The 21335-nt window shown below is 31.2% G+C and overlaps 2 protein-coding genes across 5 annotated transcripts in view; both read right to left on the bottom strand.

The window, feature by feature from the left end:
- Positions 1–21335, bottom strand: part of LOC127718988 (low-density lipoprotein receptor-like) — an 82227-nt gene that overhangs the window by 40987 nt on the left and 19905 nt on the right. For 2 of the 3 annotated variants that reach the window (XR_007990077.1, XM_052225068.1), the window contains exons 1-3: positions 5439–5505; positions 3693–3867; positions 1718–1930 (exon numbers count right to left, since the gene is read on the bottom strand). The exons of the other annotated variant lie outside the window; for it this stretch is intronic. The gene's annotated coding sequence lies outside the window, so the exon portion shown is untranslated. Of the gene's footprint in view, positions 1–1717; positions 1931–3692; positions 3868–5438; positions 5506–21335 lie in introns of those variants that run through there. 3 annotated transcript variants of the gene reach the window in all.
- On the bottom strand, positions 11561–20621 carry LOC127718991 (low-density lipoprotein receptor-related protein 2-like). Of its 2 annotated transcripts, none has more exons than XR_007990080.1 (5): positions 19097–19666; positions 17489–17701; positions 16365–16483; positions 13621–16083; positions 11561–11754 (listed from the first exon to the last, which is right to left on the bottom strand). XR_007990080.1 is itself a non-coding variant. In XM_052225078.1 (5 exons), the coding sequence occupies exons 1-5, from the start codon at positions 20231–20233 to the stop codon at positions 15752–15754; spliced, it is 891 nt and encodes a 296-aa protein (XP_052081038.1). In that variant the 5' UTR covers positions 20234–20621; the 3' UTR covers positions 14659–15751. The 2 variants fall into 2 exon arrangements, 1 of the variants encoding a protein (XP_052081038.1); XM_052225078.1 differs by lacking the exon at positions 11561–11754 and adding an exon at positions 20182–20621 and having other exon boundaries at positions 14659–16083; positions 19097–19271.

Below are 21335 nucleotides of genomic sequence, written 5' to 3'. Positions count from 1 at the left end.
TATTTTTAAGTGCAGCGCTCATAAGTTCTAAAGATAAAAAAAGAGATAAGGAGATAAAGGATCACCTTGTCTAACACCCCCACCAATATTAAAAACTTGAGAACAGTGTCCATTGTTTATAATACAGCTCTGAGATTCTAAATATAAGGTCTTGACCTATTTACAAAAAATAGGACCAAATCCTAAAAAAGACAGAGCCAAGTCTATACATGACCATTCAAGGGTATCAAAAGCTTTCTCAAAATCTAATAAAAGTAAAAGACCTGGAAGATTATCATCTTTTGCCTTTTCCATAATGTCAAAAATAAGCCTGGTACATTCTCCAATATACCTTCCCTTTATGAAACCTTGCTGTGTTTCACTGACTATATCCCCAAGAAAAGGTTTTATTGTATTTGCTAAAGCAGCTGATGCAAGTTTTGTATCAACATTTAATAAAGTGATAGGTCTCCAGTTTTTTAATTGAAATTTTGATTTACCCTCTTTTGGAATGCATGTTATAACTCCTTGTTTCTGACTAACAGAAAAAGTTCGAGTTTCTTAGCTATAATTAAAAGATTTTATAATAAATTCATGGAGGTCTATCCAAGAGAATTCATAAAATTCAGTTGTAAATCTATCCATTCCTGGAGATTTACCATTTTTCATATTTTTCAATGTTTTTAAGCATTCATTAGCATTCAAATTACCCTCTGCCTGTAACCTCTGTTCATCAGACAGTTTGCGGATAAACGGATTATTTTCATCAAAAAATAGATTTGTATGTTCTTGATGAAGAATAGGATTTGTTGAGGAGAACAATTTTTCATAAAATAATTTTTGTTCTTCTAAAATTTCGCCTTGATTAAAAATTTCCTCTCCATTATCTTTAATTAATTTTGGAATTATTTTCTCATTATAATTCCTTTTTTCAAGATTACAAAAATAGTGAGTATATTTTTCACCTTCTGCTACCCATCTTGCCTTTGCTCTTGCCATAATACCTGTTACTATTTTCTCTCTGTGTTGAACAAGTTCTTCTTCTAAAATTTTAATTTCTGTATTTATTAATTCTGAGGGATCTATTTCATAATTTTCAAGTAACTTAGCTAATTTAAGTTCTAAATCATTTTCGGTGTTTGTGTATTTCTTTTTTATATAACTGGCATATGATATTGTTTTCCCTTTTATCATACATTTTAAGAGTTCCCAAAACATGTGTGGGTTTACTGATAATTCTGTTTCTAGATCATTCATAAGTGAATTTAGTCAAAATATGTACACGTTGTAATTTGTACAAGCACTTTTTGTAAAAATTTCAATTTTCACAAAGTAAAAATACAAATTAGAATTTGTACAAAATGATAACTTGTACAACACCAAAAACACCGTTAGACGGTGCCAGAGGAGCATCACCTCCAAAAAAATAAACAATCGTCCCTTTGGTCGTACATTTTTGTTAAGACTTCTCGTGTAAAACTGATATATATATCTAACTCTAGAAAAGTTCAGTTATTGCTGTTAATATCGGATCTATTTAAAGTAAGTTAGCTGTGGTAAATTTCGGCAGTATATTCAGAGTATTCTTGATTATTATGAGAAAATATCATCAAAATAACAGTAAGTATTGTTAAATTTATCAATCAAATCGAATTTAGACAGATAAGCTGGTTTCGTGCTTTCTCTATTATCTTATTATAGCCAGATTCCCAAATGCCGTATTAATTTTAATTCAAACCTGTTTACGTAATCTAATGTAATAGCATATAGTTGATCATCTTGCAGAATGAAGTTCTTATTTGTCCCATCAAAATTACATCTATAGATCTTTTGTTGGTATATTTCTGTCCAATACACATGATTCAATAGCGGGTCAATAACCAGAGCTATTGGTTCCCTTGCACTTGTTACCAATTTAGTGCTATAAGCTGTATCAGATGGATAACGAAACCTGTGAAATGTAAATAATACTTTTGTATAATTTCACACTTCCTAAAATGAAATAAATACATTCCGTGCGTTTGAAGCGCTTTTCAGGATTTTCTTTCGTGAAACACAGCAAATTATTGAAAACACGAAAATAACGAAATATATACAAAACATTTGTCAGAGGTGAAAATATTGAACAAAACCATAACCCATTGACCAAGACAAAGTGGTTAGCATGAAAAATGAAACCAAGGTTATTTGCTCCCATGTAAACAATTAAGATGAGAATAGATTAGCAAAGATCTAATTATCAACAAAACAAAACAAAATGAATGTGACACTTGTTTCGTCTTCACTCTCTGTATTTTGAGGATATGAGGGTTCGTCCTACGAAAATATCCAACTTTCATTTGTATGTTAACTTCTCTCTTTGCTTGTAGTTTTCTCTCTCCCAAAACAATCTTTTCATATTTGAAAATCCCTAATAGTACCTTATGTACTTTTAATTGAGGTTATTGGCGTTCAGTCTATCAGAATGATTCCTCCAATATATTTTATGATTTAACCATTATATTTTATTAAAATTTAAGACCATTGTTTTCATTCTTATTAGCAATCACTACAGTATATTATATGAGACTATGTAAGATAAACTAACTTGGGGTAGTATAAATGACGTGGATATATTTATAAGTAACTCAAGGTTTATCAGGTCTTGGTATGGACTTCAACAATAATGGAAACCATGATCGTTAAGTAGCTAAAATGCATCAATATGGCGAAATATGAAATAATTTAAACAAGAAAAACAATAAACATAATACAAAACTCAGAACTTCATTGAATAATCCCGACTTAAAACAGGCACACAGTGAATACATTAGGTTGCACAAGATTGTGTGTGTGTAACTGTCACTCTAAGCTGGAACAGTATTGTGACAGCATAAGTTAAGAACCAAAAGGATTTTAGTGATATAACGACGCAGATCACAAAACTATAAAGTCACACAGTAGTTGCTATTTCTATGTAGTAATATTCCAGCCTGCATACGAAATACATATCTCCAAGTTGATACGATTTTCCAGGTATTGCATTTCCTATCACCATTTCCTTGATAGAGGGTTGTTGTCCACAAGGAAGCTATTAAACCAAGAGTCACAAATGATGAAATTAAAAGTATCTCTTCCTAAGTTTTAAGGACGCCATCAGAAGTTGGTTGACCGTTATGGAATATCCGTTTCATAGATGTTCATAATGTCGTAACTACAATCCCGTCAATTTTTCCGGAATGTGAACTACCGAATTTGTCTTATTACCGGATATTTGTACTTATATGATCAATACGACGGTAACCTTATGTGGAAGAGTGTCTACTTACCTTTCCGGAGCACCTGAAATCACCCCCAGTTTTAGGTGTTCGTGGTGGTCAGTCTTTAGTTTTTATGTTGTGTTTTTTGAACTTTGTCTGTTGTTTTTTTTTTCTTTTTTAGCCATGGCGTTGTCAGTATATTTTTTGACTTATGGGTTTAAATGTCCCTCTGGTATCTTTCGCCTCCCTTAACATGTAAGATGATTAAAGCCAAATAGAATTAGTTGTCGTCCATAATAATTTTCAGTCAATCTTTAAACATTTTGCCAGAATGCTGAACGATCGATAAAATGGGATTCCTGAAACTGTATTTAAATAGATAAATGATTCCAGCCAAAGACAGGAGTACTGAAATACAACATACACATGTATATATCAATTTTAAGATTATAAGAAAATGCCTTGATTGATTACCTTAAAATGTCGTCTTTATTATGCCTCGGGAAAACAATATATCCAGTTTTATAATCATAGTCTAAGGAATATATATTACTCTGCAGATTGGATACTAAAGTTGATACTACTCCATTGAGCAAGTTTATTTCTTTAATTGAACCATGAATTGAATAGATTATCTTGTTTTGAAGCCCTGAAATTAAAGAAAAAAAAAAAACAAAAAACATTCTATTATAATTATACTCTAAGTTTTCTTTCTTACATTTTTTTTCCCCAAAACCAGCACCAGATAGTTTTGGCTGTGGTCGCTGTATATGTTTGGTTTTATTTACGAAGAAAAGCTGAATTATCTACTTAAGCTTTAGACAACATATCAATAGAAATTACCCGTTCCAGATGCTTCATGTGGTGTAATAAGTTGTTTTTCGAGAAATGATGTTCTCTGTTGCAATCTTTATGTCTTTATACCTTATTATTTCTATATGTATTATATCAATTGCAGAATAATCTACAATGGTAACATTAAGAGCTTAAGCCCGCGTGAGTCTGAGAGATTAATTACACGGAGGCCTTGACATATTCATGGTATTTTTATTAAGCAAATAGTCTCTGTTTTCTTTTGTTTTCTTATTATATTATTACGTCATCGGGGACAAATACTTGCCTCCCAATACCGCTAAACGTATATTTGATTAGAGCCACACAAAAAAAAGCACATCAACTAACCATAGCACGTTTATTCAGAAAGAAACAAATTATATCACATGACATATTGCATCATTACACAAAGGAACGAAACTGTCATGACTTTGCTATAAATCATATACGACTATATATAAACACATAACACTAACTAGATTCAGTGTTTACTTTAACAGCAGTTTCAATGAAGCCATATTTAAAGATTAAACGTTGGGACGAAAGCAAGGCTTTAAAACATTTGTTTAAGTGATTCACATGTATGTTTGATTTCTGACATTTATGTCCATCAGCGGCATAAATAAATATATGTATATAGCTTTCATTTTAAAAATCGATTATATATAACTGAATTGGCATGGTTTTTATATACATTCAAAGATACGATCCCTTTTTAAAAAAAACCTGTATATTAATAAATGAATAAAAACGCTTGATAAGTGAAGTTGGTAAATATTGATCATATGTTTTTAAAAAGTATTTTTGTCGAACCTTAAACAATGAATAAAAAAAACATATATATAACAATCAATAGCGTTGTTTCATACATATTTAACTATGACCAACGCATACATTATGTAGCAATATCATACAAACAATGTCAGCTACATTTAAACATTTATAAAAAGAAGCTTTTTGAAATACAGATTCGAACCATCAATCTAATATTCCGCGTGCAAATTCAATCTTGTGGTAAGTATCAACTACAGCTAGAGTGGAGTTGTCTACTGATTGTATCAATTATTTTGTTTTTGTATCGAACACCACACGTGTCGTCTCGTTTGATCTCTGAATGACAACCTTTTTTGACAACACTTAGCTAAAAAGGTTATAAGGTACGACACGAATGTTACCATATAACATTGTGTTCAACTAATGTTCAACCCTTTTTTCTAAGCAATATAAACGTATATAAGGTACAAATGATCACCTTTCAACTTGTTACACTTTGTATTCATTATTTGTTGTAATAAGCATTGCGTGATCGTTTTTGTTTTCGTTTATTTAAGAATAATTTATATAGTATTATGTGAATGACTATTTAACTACAAGCATGTCCCTTACCTCTACTGATGAAGCAAACGAAAATGAGCAACTTAATAAAAACACAAACACTGTATTCCATCATGATGTTATCTGCAAAATATAAAGAATTTATTGTTAATAAGTCAAAGTAAAACACAATTTTCAATTCAAATTGTGATGATATATTCAAAAATTAATCATGTTTAGATGGTAAATGCAAATATTTTTTATTTGCGTCGGGTATTCTATATCTATATTGTTGTTTTTTTTGTTTTGTTTTTTTTATTATCCAGGCTGTTCTGTTTGCTAAATGTTGTTATATTGTTTTCATTTTCTTTCAAATAAAAAAAGGCAACATTAGTAAAAGGCTGTTTAATAAATCGATTAAGCAAAAACAAACCCGGGTTACGAACTAAAACCGAAGGGAAAAATCAACTTTAAGGGGAAAACTAAAGAACAACAGAAACACTGTACTGCAACATTAAACAAATTTCAACATACACAGAAACGGACTAGTTTATAGCAACTGACATGTTTCTGACTTGGTACAGTACATTTTAAGATCATTTAATGTATAAAAAATGTCACGAGTTTATTATAACTTACCCTTAAAGTGACTATAAAATAAGATGCAAAAGCATTATATGTCCAATCTGTAATCCTATTGACAAGCAAGGTAGATAATGAAACGCAAATATAAATTGTTGTAACTAAATTCTTCCGTATCAAGTTCCCATGTTGATGAAAGAACGATCTTTCAGGTAATCATATGTTGTTTTTTTTTTGTAAAAAAAATGGGTTCGACGTTCCGCATTCTTTGTAATATTTAAATTTGTAAAAAGAATAAATAACAAAACATCTCACTACGAGAGTATTTAGTTTACATTTAACATAAATTAACGGATAAAACAATAATTGTTCAACGATAAAGACATGGATACAGTGAGTTGTAAAAAATGAAATATTCGTATCTGTGTACCTTTAAAACAGACAGTATTGCTTTTAGACCCTGTGATTTATAGTGTTTCGTTTCAACTATTGTATTTAAGGTTAAGTCAAATAATGTAACACCTGTTGTAGACCTTTATTTTGATGATTTTGTACTAATATTAATAACAAAATTGCTTTCAGAAAAAAAAAATACAAAAAGTGATATCTAAAAATACTTACAGATCAAATAAACTAGTAACTTAATAAATTATATTCACAACCGATAAAAACTATATATCCCTGTTACCAGTATGACTGCATTGAAACTTTATTATGACATGGTCGACACGCTTCAAAAACATGATACAAAAAATATATATAAAACATGATTCAACAAAAAATGTAAACCGTAGGATATGTAGTCGTATGTGAGATAGGGGAAAAAGATATCTATATTCATTAAATATTCCACATGCATAAAATTAAAATGTGGTATGATTGATTGCAAATGCTACAACTATCCGATAGAGATAAAAAAAAAAAAAAGAACGAAGATAAAAGTAATGATAGGCCAATGTCAGCCTTTAACAATGAAGAAAAGACAAACTGTAAAGTCAGCTTTTATAGACCTGGACATAAACAATGTGAAACACTCCAAACGAGAAAATTGACGGCATAATTTGTAAAATCCAACCAACGAAAAACAATTATGACAGACAGGAGCAGAAGACAATCGTAACATTAGAAGCTGACTTGGGACAACCACATAGATTATGAGGTTGGGTAAACATATTTGTACCTTTCCTCCAACCTTGGAAAATGGTGTTTCAACAGAACATCAGACGGAAAACACAAATGTGTAAATGATATGGTTCTAAGTTCGTATTTTCAAAACTACGTCTTAACTTTGTGTTTATGCTGATCATGGTTTGCTGTAATTGAGAACGGAAAATCAAATGCATATTCAGGACGGAAAGATTTAAATGTGCCCTTCTAGACTGACATGCAAAGCCTTATCAGATTGTATATTCAAGAGACATGGTAAACTACCAGACATTTTTTTTCGAGCCAACCAGTATTTGCTCTTTTTAATGCTGCGTGCTTAATCAAGAAGAACCCTTATCAAATTATTAGGAAATGATATGATCCGACCACAGATTTAAACCGAAAATCCCGCTTTCCAAACAAAACAATGCAGACTAGCTACTACCAGATAATTGATGAGTTGTTTTATCTATATGAAATGATACAATATAAGGATTGGAGAACAATCCTGCATAATATAACCATTTAATTTGGTAATATGAGAATTATTTCTCTTAATGTTACAACAATCTATTGCTTGCAGTCATGACTGTCGAACAATAACAGAAAATGCAGAACGGCAGAACAATTATATATAACTAATAGGTTTTGTCAATAAATTTTGTCTCAGGACGTTTTTTGCATTGTATATGGAATATGTGCACTCTTTGAAAATAAGTAAATTCGCTATACAAGTTTCCTGAACTTGCTGCTAATGTTGCTGTTTCTGCTGTTACTGCTGTTGATATCGCTGCTTCAGCAGCTACTGCTGTTGATATCGCTGATTCAGCGGCTGCTGCTGATGATGATGATGATGATGATGATGATGATGATGTTGAGGAGGAGGAGGAGGAGGAGGAGGAGGAGGAGGAGGAGGAGGAGGAGGAGGAGGAGGGGGAGGAGTTAGGTCTGCCACATATTTTGACCAATATCTGATCCAGTAATTTAACAGTACCAGATGTGCATTTCGACACGTAATATATCGTCGGGAATCTTGGGGCATAATACATAATCTAATACTACTGACGAAGAAACCAAACAGAACCTTAGTAAAGCCAAATAAGGAGTTAAAATTGAAGGTAAGGTTAGGAGAAAGATTATTTCTATTTTGTCATAGTGAACTATCAATTTCAATATGTCAATATATAGCAGCAGGACTTGTGTCTTTTGTTAAATTTCTGTGGACTACTGTTTATATTAAAGCTATTGTTTTTACTCTTATCAAAATAAATGTATAGACGCAATCACAATTCGGTTGACGGTTAAGGGATATCTTAATCACAAATAGCTTAGGGCAATAATAATTGTGTACAGTCGTTCTACAATATCAACGTTTGACAAAATAAACCAAAACACTTTTAACAATCATATACCGAAAGAAATGATTAGTGTTTCAAAGCTCGCAACGTTATAAATTGTGTTAATAAAAAATTGGACCTATGGTTTATAAGTGACATAACAGTTTTTATGAGTCAAACAATAGTTATTTAATGATATAAACAAGTCTCGCGTTTCCTTTGCTAGTGATTTGTGAATGATGTGTACATGTACTTTGTTTGTACATAACGAAAACAAACTTCATGACAATCGTGCCGTCGAATGTCTTTATCTGGATTAACCTTCATCAGGTTTCATGTCTGTCTTTTAGGAGACAATTGTGAACTGATACCATGAAAATTGTGTGTTATCCAGTCAAAATATAAGTTACAAATAATGTTGCATTAGAATGACTGTTATTAAGACACAATTTCGTATAATTTTGTTCAAAATTGATAAATATAACAATAAAGGTCATTGCCTTAAAGTGCTGAAACAACTTTATTTTCTTTCGAAAATGGACAAAAATACACAGATTTATTCAAAAAGTCATACTGATGAAGATCACACAAGAATACTTGGAAAAGTCTGAACTAGGGATTTCATTATTGGTCAATATCCCTAATGCGCCTCAACTTGAGGAACACAAAAGTTGTGCGCAAACAAAAAATCTCTGTGTAGTGATATTGGACATGTTTCTATTTTTAACAAGTGACTGAGCTTAATCATTTGTGTTGATTTGAAAAGTAGAGGACCAAAGAATAAATGTGTAAAAACTATAAAGTTATTGAATGTATGCAAAGTATTAAATTTTCAAAGAACTTATGGTGTGAAAAAACGTATTTTTTAGAACCAGGAGCCGCATCACGAAAGAATTTTCGGGGTGTGCTAATTTACGGAAAAATGACTCACACTTCGTACCCCTAAAATTTAACCACATATGTGAAAATGTCTCAGCTTCGAAACGAGCCATCATGCATATCCAAGTTTACGATATGGTCTGTGCTACAGAGGAAAACGTTACCAATACCGCCTATGGAAAATCTATTACGCATATTGCCCAAGATACAAAGATTTGATTAGTAAATTTGTTTGTGTTAATATGTCTTTTGATTGAGATAAGCCATTTCAATTGATATTTTATAGTTTGTCTTTCTAGGTTGTGATGTTACACTATTGCCTCAGGTAAGGATGAAGGTTGGTACCTATTAAAACATTTAAACCCGCTACTTTTGTTTGCACCTGTCCTAAGTCAGGAACCTGATGTTCAGTGGTTGTCGTTTGTTGATGTGGTTCATAGGTGTTTCTCGTTTCTCGTTTTTTATATAGATTAGACCATTGGTTTTCCTGTTTGAATGGTTTTACACTAGTCATTTTTGGGGCCCTTTATAGCTTGCTGTTCGGTGTGAGCCAAGGCTCCGTATTGAAGACCGTACTTTGATCTATAATGTTTTACTTTTACAAATTGTGACTAGGATGGAGAGTTGTCTCATTGGCACTCATACCGCATCTTCTTATATCTAAGAAAAGTATATAACACTAATTAATTTACCGATAAACGTAAGAAATCATTGTTCAGTTGTAATAAACATGTTACTGTATCAGTGTGATGAAAGAAACAATATCACGGTGTATGAAAATTAAATGTCACTTAACTTTGTTAGCAGTTCATTATATTAACTTCATAAAAGTGGATGCCATACTTTTTTTTCTTGTTTTAAGATTTGTCTACGGAGGAAAACCAGATTATATTTTCAACAATTTTTTAGCGAACCATTCAAGACAATTGTTTGCGTTTGTCAATCAATACAATTTTGTTTGCTAGACAAACTTCAACTGGATAATTTTCAAAAATAAGAATCAGAAAAAGTTGTATACCCCTCCCACCTTAAAAAAGTTCCTGTTATCCTATAGCAAACGATGATGTTTGTTTTTAAATTGAGAGAGTACAAGAGAGTCGAAATAAGCCAAAGAGACATTCAACTTTAAAAGTCAAAAATAAACTGACAACAACATGGCAAAAAAAAAACAAACGACAAACACCAGTACACAAAACACAACATAGAAAAGTAAGGACTGACCAACAGGAACCCAACGAAGAAGATATCAGGTACTCTGAAAGGTTAAGCAGATCCTCCTTCACATATGGCATGTTTTAAAGAAATAAATATATATAGAGAGAAAAAAAGAGACGGAAAACTATCAAAAACAATCAAAGATTACCACAGAAAGAGGACAAATTGTAAAAACATTATATAACAATCGACATTCATCGGTCAAAGTATGATTTTCGATGCACGGTGAAGCAACAACATTGTATACTTCCTTCCGAATGCTATGAATATAAGCTTGAACAAATTTGCATCAGCTAATTCATCTCAAATAATGTTTCTGTATTGTAACGATACATTCACGAAATTTGTATTTGTTTCGAAAATAAAGCAGTGCGTTTACAACTTCTAGGGTAATACATTCCACAAAATAGAGGAAAAAATTGTTTCTACATGTACTTAAAACCTTCACAGACTATTAGACTTCCATTTTCAATTTTATTAAAAACTTGATAAAGAACAGTAAAAACAAAAGGACCCAATACAAGATAAAAATCAATTAAATCAATTAGTATAGGAAACTGTGTTTTTGCATTTTAATTAGGGTAAATGATGACCTTACAGAGATCCTCATTTTTTGCTTTGAACTATATGCCATTGAAAGTAGGTATTGTCCAGGTTGCTTTTGAACAAACTAACCTATTTTTCTGACAGAAATAATGCCATGTAGATGTATATATTTTTTGGATAATTTGTCTCTAAAATGTACCATTACATTAGAGTAATACATTTTGCTGTTCAGTATTTACCATTGTGGTTTTAACTATACTATGTAATACAATTATTGTACATATAATCATATTTGCTGCAGCAGTTTCTTTTTCATATATTACCCTTTCTTGTGTATAATGTTCAAATTGTCTAAATTTATATAAAAAAAGTCTTTAATGAACCGCAAATTGTAATAACAGCTGTATTTAACTTACATGTAAGACAAATTTCTATCATTCTATTAAAACAAAAATATCGGGTTTTTTTTTAAATTTATTTACCAGACAATGTAGGATTTTTGTTTACATAATTAATACAAAATTTGTCTTAAATGAGGTTACAATTAAATGATGACTACCGCCATACTAGTACGTTCCTTTCAGTACACTACTTTGTAGTTTATAAAGCATTATGGCGTTAGCAGTCTTCTTTTAAAAAAACCTATCATGTAGCAACCACTAGCATCGTTTCTGATTTGTTATCTGCAAAACAAGAACAAATAACTAATTTCAATGTAAAATCATCTTCAAATTTAACAGAAATAAGTATAAATATTAAATGTATAGAAAAAGTATTTACACATCAATACACAAGGAGATGTGAAAGCTGTTTGATTTTGAGTGTTCTCATTTATTATACATATGAATTTTAAAATATGTGTAACAGGAGGGGGTCGGTGACGACACCTCCGGGGACGTGTAGTGGCTAGTACTTCGTCCCTTTTCGATCCTTGGGATACCTGATATCAGATTTTGCTGAACAGACATAAACTAATAGAACTCAACAATTTATTTACAAATGTACAACATTCAAATAAACCATTATCAAATGAAATGAAAAGGAATAGTATTTCGAAAGTTAAGTTCAAAATGAAATGTAATTCAAAATTATTGTTCGCAAACAAAATGGAAAAGAAAAGTATTTCAAGTCAAATGAATTGAAATAAAATAGTTCTTCAAAAACTAAGTTGAAAAAGTAAATGAAACTGTATTTTGATACTTCGCGTTGTGTTTTAGAATTTGGTAAATGTTTCCAAAATAATGCCAATGCAGTTGCTGTTAAATAACTCGAGTGGAATGATTCATTACTGCGAGCTGGTATATTAGAGAAGGGTGGCAGTGCTACACTGCCGGCTCATATATACATGTGGAGAGTGAACTTCTCTCCACCGGAGCAACTCCTGATCAAGTGATAAGGAAAATCTTATCAATTTCAAAGATATAAATAAAAATATGGTATTGAAGAAAAATTGAATAAATTAATATCCCTCAAATATGTAAAGTATTATGAAATTTAAATACTTTTATAGTTAAATTATTTAAGCTACTTTGTATTTTAGCCTGTCTAGATCAAATTAAACATAAATAAACATTTAATTAAGAAAATACTAATCTGAAAAAATTAAAGGGAGACTACCTAAACCACATTCATTACATATGAAAATGTACTGTACGTAGAGGAAATAACTGTCTAAACTGTGACAAAAAAGGAATACATACAAAACCAGTGTTTTTGTTATAATGTCGATATATCAACTAGATGTTATGAGCACACAACAAAAGGGATTAATTATACAGTAGTGCGTTTGTTTTCTATTTTTGCATTTTACCACGATGTTAAACAAATTAGTTCGACTAATCTAGCTTTACCGTTTTGTACCTTTGAAAACTTTTCGTGGGTTTTTTGTGGTTTCAATGCACTTGCTTGTTAAATCAGCTGCTTAACATATAAACAACTTCAAAACAAATTTTATAATAGATAAATTTAAAATAGATTTATTACATATGGTATTTTTTAAAGATTTTATACATATCTCAACCTTACTGTATTTCGTTTTCCATATTACATTTCTATGTCTGTATCTCAAATAAATCAGTTGTCAGACTTGAACTAAATTCAGGGATTCAAATATGTTCGGTCAATGATTCGCGAGTGTAATGACCAACATTATTTGTATAAAAAAGGTGCGACAGATACCAGAGGGACATGCAAACTCATAAATCGAAAATTAAAAACTGACAACACCATGGCTATAAAAAAAAAACACACAGAGAAACATAAGCACAAAAAAACACAACGTCGAAAACTAAAGACTAAGCAATACGAACCCCACCAAAAACTGGGAGTAATCTCAGATGCGGCAGAAGGGTAAGCAGATCCTGTTAGTACAAACCCGGTAACAAGTCTAATTCGGTAGGTCACATTTTTGTGAAAAGTATAATTTGCATTCCTAGTACTTGTGGGTTTCTAAATTTGCTAATTTCTGTAGGACACGTTTGTTTATATTATTCATTTGGGAAATTTTTTTTATTCTTTGCATGACGATCATATAAACAAACAAGACATACATATGCAATGTCCAGCTCCAATGGACACTCACATTACTTACATTGTACACTGTAGATTCAAGGGGGGACTCATTGAACCAATGTAAATCGTCATAAACACCTTGATATTGAGTAACGGTCATCGCCTGTTCAATATAAAAAAAAATCACTGATGAGTTTATTTACAACATGCCTAATATATTTTCATAATAGTCCAATCATGGTATGGTGTTCCTTTTGTTTTTCGTGTTTGGCAAGAGTATCTTCAACGTATGTAAGGTATACTCAAGGGCTCGGTGAAATGAAGGAGAAAGCATCGACTAAGTATCACACTTAAAGTAATCATTTGTGACCCTTAAGTTGTAAGTTGATACCCAACTTATTCCTACGTGTGTTCGATTCTGATCTCATTTTAATAACGACGGGTGGCGCATATGGAGTAAGGTATGCTTACCTTTCAGGAGCACCTGAGATCATTCCCAGTTTTAGCGGGGTTCGTGTTTTGCAGTATTTAGTTTTCTTTGTAGTTTTTTGTTGAATGTTATTTGTATGTGGTTCTTTTTTCTTTTAGCAATGGCGTTGTCAGTTTATGTTCGACTTATGCGTTTGAATGTGCCTTTGGTATCTTTTGCCTTTCTTTTTCAAGGACTATCAGTTATGTTGCGAACGTTAACTGTTTTCTTCGGTACTCTAGCTTCAACAACACATTTCAAAACAGCTCACAAAGATTTAATACACAAAAAAAGAATTTGACGGTATGAACAATAAGTCATTTTTTGTATAATATGAACCATTTAAATAATAGTGAAAGGATATATTTTCGAAACACAAATATACCGATGTGATCTGGTTGACAGAGTTGAAAGAGTGAAGTGCACAATTAAATGATAATGTTGCTTATGTTTGATTCGTATGCTGCAATAAGAGCAGTGCTTAATTTCATTTTACGGTCAATTCTTGGATGCCATTGTTTGTCACAGTAATATATAATAATACTTACATTCTATAAAAGACATTCTTAATACTACACTCGTTTTCTCTAACAAAATAAATGCAAAGTTAAAGAAGCATGATTGTCTTTTTATTTTTTTAGCATTATTAACAGATTTCTAATGTAAAGGAAATGAGACCTTGATTATTAAACAGAAAACGAAAACAAATTTAATTTATATGCATATATCTATACTTATCTGTATTCATTTATAATTTAAAATCTAAAAAAAAACAACAGTCCAAAAGAGTAACGATTTTGTGGAAATTAACATTTTTTATGAACTGCTACACACAGCAATATTGATGTAGTTGTTATACATTGTATCTATAGGAAATCTGAAGACAAACGTTGTGCATACCAGCTAAGTATGCACTGACTCAAATCAACATACAATTCTAAAGCGTTCAGCTGGGTTATCATCTTTCAATAGGTACATGTAATACATTAACAACTTATACTCGTTGAACAAAATAAATATTAAAAGCATTAAGTTATATATCAGTTAAGTGCATTATGTTCAAGCATTCATATCAGAGATTAACAAATTGTGAATTTAGTAATAGAATGCGTTAAAGAAGTTGCCAGTTAACAACTATCAATTGTTGACAAGACGAATACAAACGCAAACATATACAAATTTAAATACACTGATGAATGAATATATTAGTAAAAACAATTATTAAAATCTGACACTATGATAATCAATAATAACATATTTTTCAATAATATACTTGTTAAACAACAAATAGACCACCTTTTTCATTTGATATATTGTATTGAATATTTTATTCAAACCAGTAATTATCAATTTAAAAGCTCCTTTGATAATTCTAAGCTCATTCATGTTATACACTTATTACTACAATTTTGGACAATTTTAACTAATGTCTGTTTTAGTCACACATTGTTGTCAATATAATGGGATTCTATGCCACTGTCATATGTGTGAAAGATTTAGCTATCTTAAAAACGAGATATTATCTACAATTATCTACGTATGTTAATGCTTGTACCAAGTCAGGATTAGGGCAGGGATTTTCCAGTTGTTGCCATTCGTTTGATGTGTGTGAGCCTTTATTTTCAATAAGGACTTTCAGTTTTGAATTTTCCTTGGAGTTCGGTATTTCCGTTAATTTACTTTTTGGAATATTTCTTTAACTACGAATACAATTGAATATCAATCGCACAATTATGTTTTCTTGTGAATACGTTTTCCTTCATATACTTACATTTTTCAGTATAGAAAATCACACTAAAAATTCTCTCTGGATCTGAGTATATAACATTCTTTATCGTTGTAGTTGTTATTGTGACATTGAGTATTGTCGTACCAGTTGCACAGTATACGTTGCTTCCGTATACATGAATGCCTATGTTTGTAGAGGCTGCATTTGTGCTGACAACTTTGATTTCATTATCTCCATTGGTATTTGAAGATTTTAAATCGCCACTGGTATATTCCATCCAATAAAGTTGATTTTCAGTGGCATCTAAAAAAAGTTATTCTTTTATCTTTTGAAGGTTTGATCTCATTGCGTTATAATTTGTGTATTGCAGATAATTGACTCATATGTACCCACTGTATCACTCGCTGTTTGCCTCTTTGAAGATATTTATCCAAAAACATAAAGAAGACGTCAATAATACATTGAATAGACCTGTATAATTGGAATCGCTGCGTATACATGGTAAAGATATGAAATCAAATAACATTTCATATTAATAATTATAACAGAACGAATTTGATATCATAATATGTAAAATAACTCACCTATGCTCATCCCATATATTCTGTGTGAACTATGGATGATTGTCTGTTTCTCTGTTCCATTTAGTCTCGCTCTTTTAATTTTTCCGTCGCCAGTTAAATATGTACTGTAGTACATCAATCTGTTTTAAAGAAAAAAAATGATTTGAAAACTCAAATAAACAATAAACTCATCATTGATGCCAAGGTTGAAATTGTGTATGACAGACTCGCTTTTCGTAAAAAAATAAGACTCGAAAGTTACGCTCGAATAACAGGGGTAAATAAACTCCAAAGTTGACGAAGGAAGATTGAAGACCAAAAATTCCGACATGTTTTTCAAATACAGCTCAGGAAATCAATTTATGTGGTAGAAAAATTATACGTATTAGAAATATTAAAAAATATAAAAGTTTCGTAAACAATGAATGATAATCATGAACATCCCAATGGTTATTCAGTGCTGAGTACTAGTCTGCATATACCCTTGGAGAAGAAACCTCTACAACCAGTGTCAAATAAATTAATATACTCTTTTAGTTGTTTCATGTTTAAAACAAGGTTTTCATGGTTTGTTTTCTTGCTACCTTGAGGTAGATATGTTTCATTCGTAATGCTGTACAAAAGTTTACTAGAGTAAAATTGTGCATAAATAAAATGGAGAAAAAAAGTATAACAAACATAGTGAACTCGAAGGTAAATGCAAAAAGACGAAATCCATAATAGTTGATAAAATCACACGACGTCAACCAAGAGAACGATCGGAAAACAAATCTCACATCCTTGCCTTGTTACAGGTATTTTCCGGAAAACATGTTGGGTTACAGCTAGTATTATGTTCAACTCGTATGCCAGTTGTAATACATGACTCATAGATGAACACTAACATGACTAAGACTGTATACATTTGCACAAGAGGGTCTTATACGGTTGATAAGAGTCCATAATTTCATTTTGGAGGACATGGACTATACTTTTTTTTTGCTATTTCACTGCATACATCGTACCAATGTTGTATATTTCGCAAACTATTAGCACAGGGTATGTTGTACTGTTTTAACGTAGTACCAAAATAAGCGAAAATAATTTCGCGAGCAACTGAACATGTTCATAGTTATAAGCCATATTTTTTTTAATTTATGACATACCTGTGCGAATAATCTAATGTGAGAGCATACAGCGGATCATCCTTGAGTATATTTATTTTATTTGACCCATCTAAATTACACCTGTAAAGCTTTCCTGTGCCATATTCAGTCAGATACACGTGGCTGGATAGTGGATCAACGGCAACACCAACAGGTTTATCTGCCATTGTGACAGTTTCTGAAATGTATGGTTGTTCTGAAGGATACCGAAATCTAAAAGTTAAAAAGAGTAGATGTGTCATTACCTCTTCAGTAATATTTCGTTAAACAAACTACTGTAAATCAGGCATTCAAATAACTGAAATTCAATGAAACTACATAGTAACTACATAGTGTATGAAATCACCAGATACAACAATGAGGGGGTTAAACGACCTTGACTACCTATGAGGGTCTCGCCCGGTCTCTCATCATATTTACCACATGTACCATTGTATAAGTTGTTATAGGCTTTGAACTACCTTTCAACAACTGCGAGTACTCTCGAATCTGTACTACGTATCTCTCTTGTTATGGGGATGTATAAAAGGCCTGCCAAGTCCAGTCTGTTTTTTTTCTGCTTTGTATCGATCTGATAAATAAAACCCTTTTCCAACTGATTTGTATAGTTTGTTCCTATATAATAATGTTACATCACTATGCAAGGTTTGGTGAAAGTTGTGTGACAGCAAACTCGGTTATCTCCACCGCATTCATCCTTTGTCTGTTCCAAGAGAGGATCCAGTAACTCAGTGGTTGTCGTTTGATGCTGTATGTAATATCTGTTTTCTTGTTTTAATAGTTTTACATTTGTCATGTCGGGACCTTTTATATTTGACTATGCGGTTTGGTCTTTTGTTTATTTTCGAAGACAGTATGGTAACCTTTGATTATTCAATTCCGTGTCATTTGGTCTTTTGTGTAGATTTATCTCAAAGGCAACCGTATCACGTTTTTTTTTTTATTTTGATTTGATAAAGTCAAAACAAATGAATATATAATTACAATGAATCCAGAGTCTAGAGTCTTTCAATTTGAAATCTGAATCAAGAAAGTAATATTCACCTTATATGGCTTCCTTTAATATTTGTTCAAATAACTAGTTGCTGGTAGACTTATCACAGTTCAAGCCTTAATTTTACGATTGACTGTTCATTGTCAAAAAGCTGGTTGAGATTTAAGATTAGGAATAGAAATGTATAGGAAAATGCGTTGTTACTTTGCTTGACGTGTTTCCTTTCTTTTGTATATATATATATATGTATGACTCCTCCTTTCAAAGAAAATAATAAAACGAAAAATAGTTATCTAATAGGAAAAGCATGTTCACATGTTTGCAACAATAACTGTAAATGAACAATTGGATATTGTCTTTTTTTATGACAAGTTATCATTATAAACAAACGGGAAATATGTTTGCATGCGTTTGATATATTAGGTCTTGATTCATGTTGTGTCTGCGCCAAGTCAGGCTACCGAGATAATAGATAGTTCAATGCTGCGTAACTTTTTTCTATGTTTTATTTTAACAGTGTTTTGATGAGAGTTCACATCGTAGGGGTTCCTGCATTTTTTAAAAGTAATATTAAGGGAAAATATAATCTATGACATATACATGGAAAAAAATACCTCAATATGTCATTTTGCTCAAATCTTGTAAAATAAACATATTCATATTTATAGTCATAATCTATAGAATGGATGACACTTTGTAGATTCGTCAACAAATCTGCTACTTTTCCAGTTATTAAGTCTGTTTCCTTAATTTTCCCATTAGTTGAAAAGATAATCTTGTGTTGATGACCTGGAATGAAAAAGAAAATAACATGATGTTTGATTTTTGTTGGTAACTAACACGATATATGTCATCACTCCCAGGTTTTGATTTGATTCGTGTTTACAAGTCCTTATTTTTCTATGTTGTCAATAACCTAAGCGGTGCCACTGTTACTTCAACAACAGTTCATATTTACAAATAATGTTTTCTCAGTTCAGTTCGAAAACAAAATCCAAATTAAGCCAAAGTTATAAAACAAATACAATTAGTAATTGTGTATTGTAAAACTATATGGTGCGTAAAAACAATGTAAATGAGTGATGAGGGTCCTGATATAGGTTCAAGTCACTGTACTCATCGTTTTATTCGATTATTTGTTGAAATGAAACCTGTCGTATATAAAAAAAAAACATTTATTTTCAACGTGTTAATTATAAAACATCTACATTTTGTACCTTTTAGTGGCTTTTGCTCTCCGTCAGTTCGTTGCATCATATCAGCAATATTATTTTTTTTTAACAAACAGCGATAAAAAGATCATGTGTAAAGAGAATAGTAATGTTTTTATTACTAATGATTTCTTAACATACGATTAGTCAGCTCATGTCGTAAATATCAATATCGGTACACACGCTGCAGTGCAAGATAACCCAAATGACTTTGTAATTAGTAATCCTGGTATCTGAATCTGATCTTGCAATTTCACAGGAAGCGTATTAAAGATCCTAGTCAAATGCTTTGCCGTTTTTAAAAATTATTGGAAATCAGACCGTATTCTCGGGAACAAGAGCTCTATGTTTCACTTGTTCATATTTACACTAAGTCACAATGTTGCGGTTGGATCAGCGAATCTGTTGTATACGAAATAATGATATTTATAGTACGTTATGCGTTACCCACTAAAATGAGAATAGACATTAGTATGTAAATTCCTTACCTTTGTCAATAAAGTAGATGTAAATCATGAATCCAAACAAAAAGCATTTCATGTTGAGATATCTCCGGACAATCTTTAACCGTAAGCTTAGTTAAATTTATTTGAATCCAATTGATCAAGTATTATTTCTAGCTTAGTGTAGGTTACTGTTTTTTTAACGTATACAGGATACTTCTTGACTGATTTTGTCAACTTCAGAGTAATGCTTACTGCACAAACTGTATTCGAATATTATACGCTTAACTGAACTATTAAGTGTCGTGTTTTATATGTAATTCAAATATAAAAAAAAAATGGACATAAAATTAAAACTGTCATTTATTGTGATTTGGTATAAATTATACAAATATGATCTTTAAAGTTAGTGTTACGGAAAAAATCATAAATTAGAAACTTCATATTTGACATTTAAATTGGAAACTAAATCTGTTCACGTATTGTTAAATATTCCTTGCATTCTGCAGCACGGTATCAATGATTATCAGATTTTCATTTATTTTATCATAAGCATCCCTTTAACAGTTTTGATTCTGTAAAACATTGAAGTACGTGAGTTATACTGTTATACTTGTGTATACAAAAGTTCACTTTATCAATAAATGTAAGAAAAAAAATTAATTTATTCAGAATAAAAATGCCAAATTTCAGTGGGTATATACATGATCATCAACATCAGTGCACTCAATTATAAAACTGTAACGTAATAAGGGGCAACTTTACGTGTTTGGGTAATTATTAGATTAATGTTACACAATATAAAAATAAAGCTTCTGATAACGTATGTATAAGTTATAACATACTTAAGGCAAGCAAACAAGGTCATATGATAACACGTTTGGTTGAGTCTGCCTTTAACATTAACCATGCAATGCCGATAATGATGTTATTTAAAGAATTAAAATAATTTCGCTAAATTAATGATGTGATATATTTTTAATTGATAACTCACTGGTCCCAATGCAAAGATATAAATGTAATTATTTTCAAACAATATGATGCCTTCAAGGTAATAATATATATTTCCTCTCGGAAATTTTAAATGAACTCTGATCCAATCGTAAACCTCTTATGAAAGAATTCGATACAAATCACAAAATAAATGCATTGCTCTTCCTTATATGACGCATCGTATTTGATAGATATACATCCTCTGA

Source organism: Mytilus californianus, unplaced genomic scaffold, assembly GCF_021869535.1.
Source record: "Mytilus californianus isolate M0D057914Y unplaced genomic scaffold, xbMytCali1.0.p SCAF_10, whole genome shotgun sequence".
Lineage (NCBI taxonomy): Eukaryota > Metazoa > Mollusca > Bivalvia > Mytilida > Mytilidae > Mytilus > Mytilus californianus.
Note: the sequence above shows the minus strand (reverse complement) of the source record. Positions and strands in the feature narration are given on the sequence as shown.

Coding starts and splice junctions, on each gene's coding strand:
- LOC127718991 (XM_052225078.1), bottom strand. CDS start 20,233: ATGAAATGCTTTTTGTTTGGATTCATGATTTACATCTACTTTATTGAC. Junction 17,702..19,096: donor GAGCAAAATGACATATTGAG/GTATTTTTTTCC, acceptor TTTAACTTTTAG/ATTTCGGTATCCTTCAGAAC. Junction 16,084..16,364: donor AATATATGGGATGAGCATAG/GTGAGTTATTTT, acceptor AACTTTTTTTAG/ATGCCACTGAAAATCAACTT.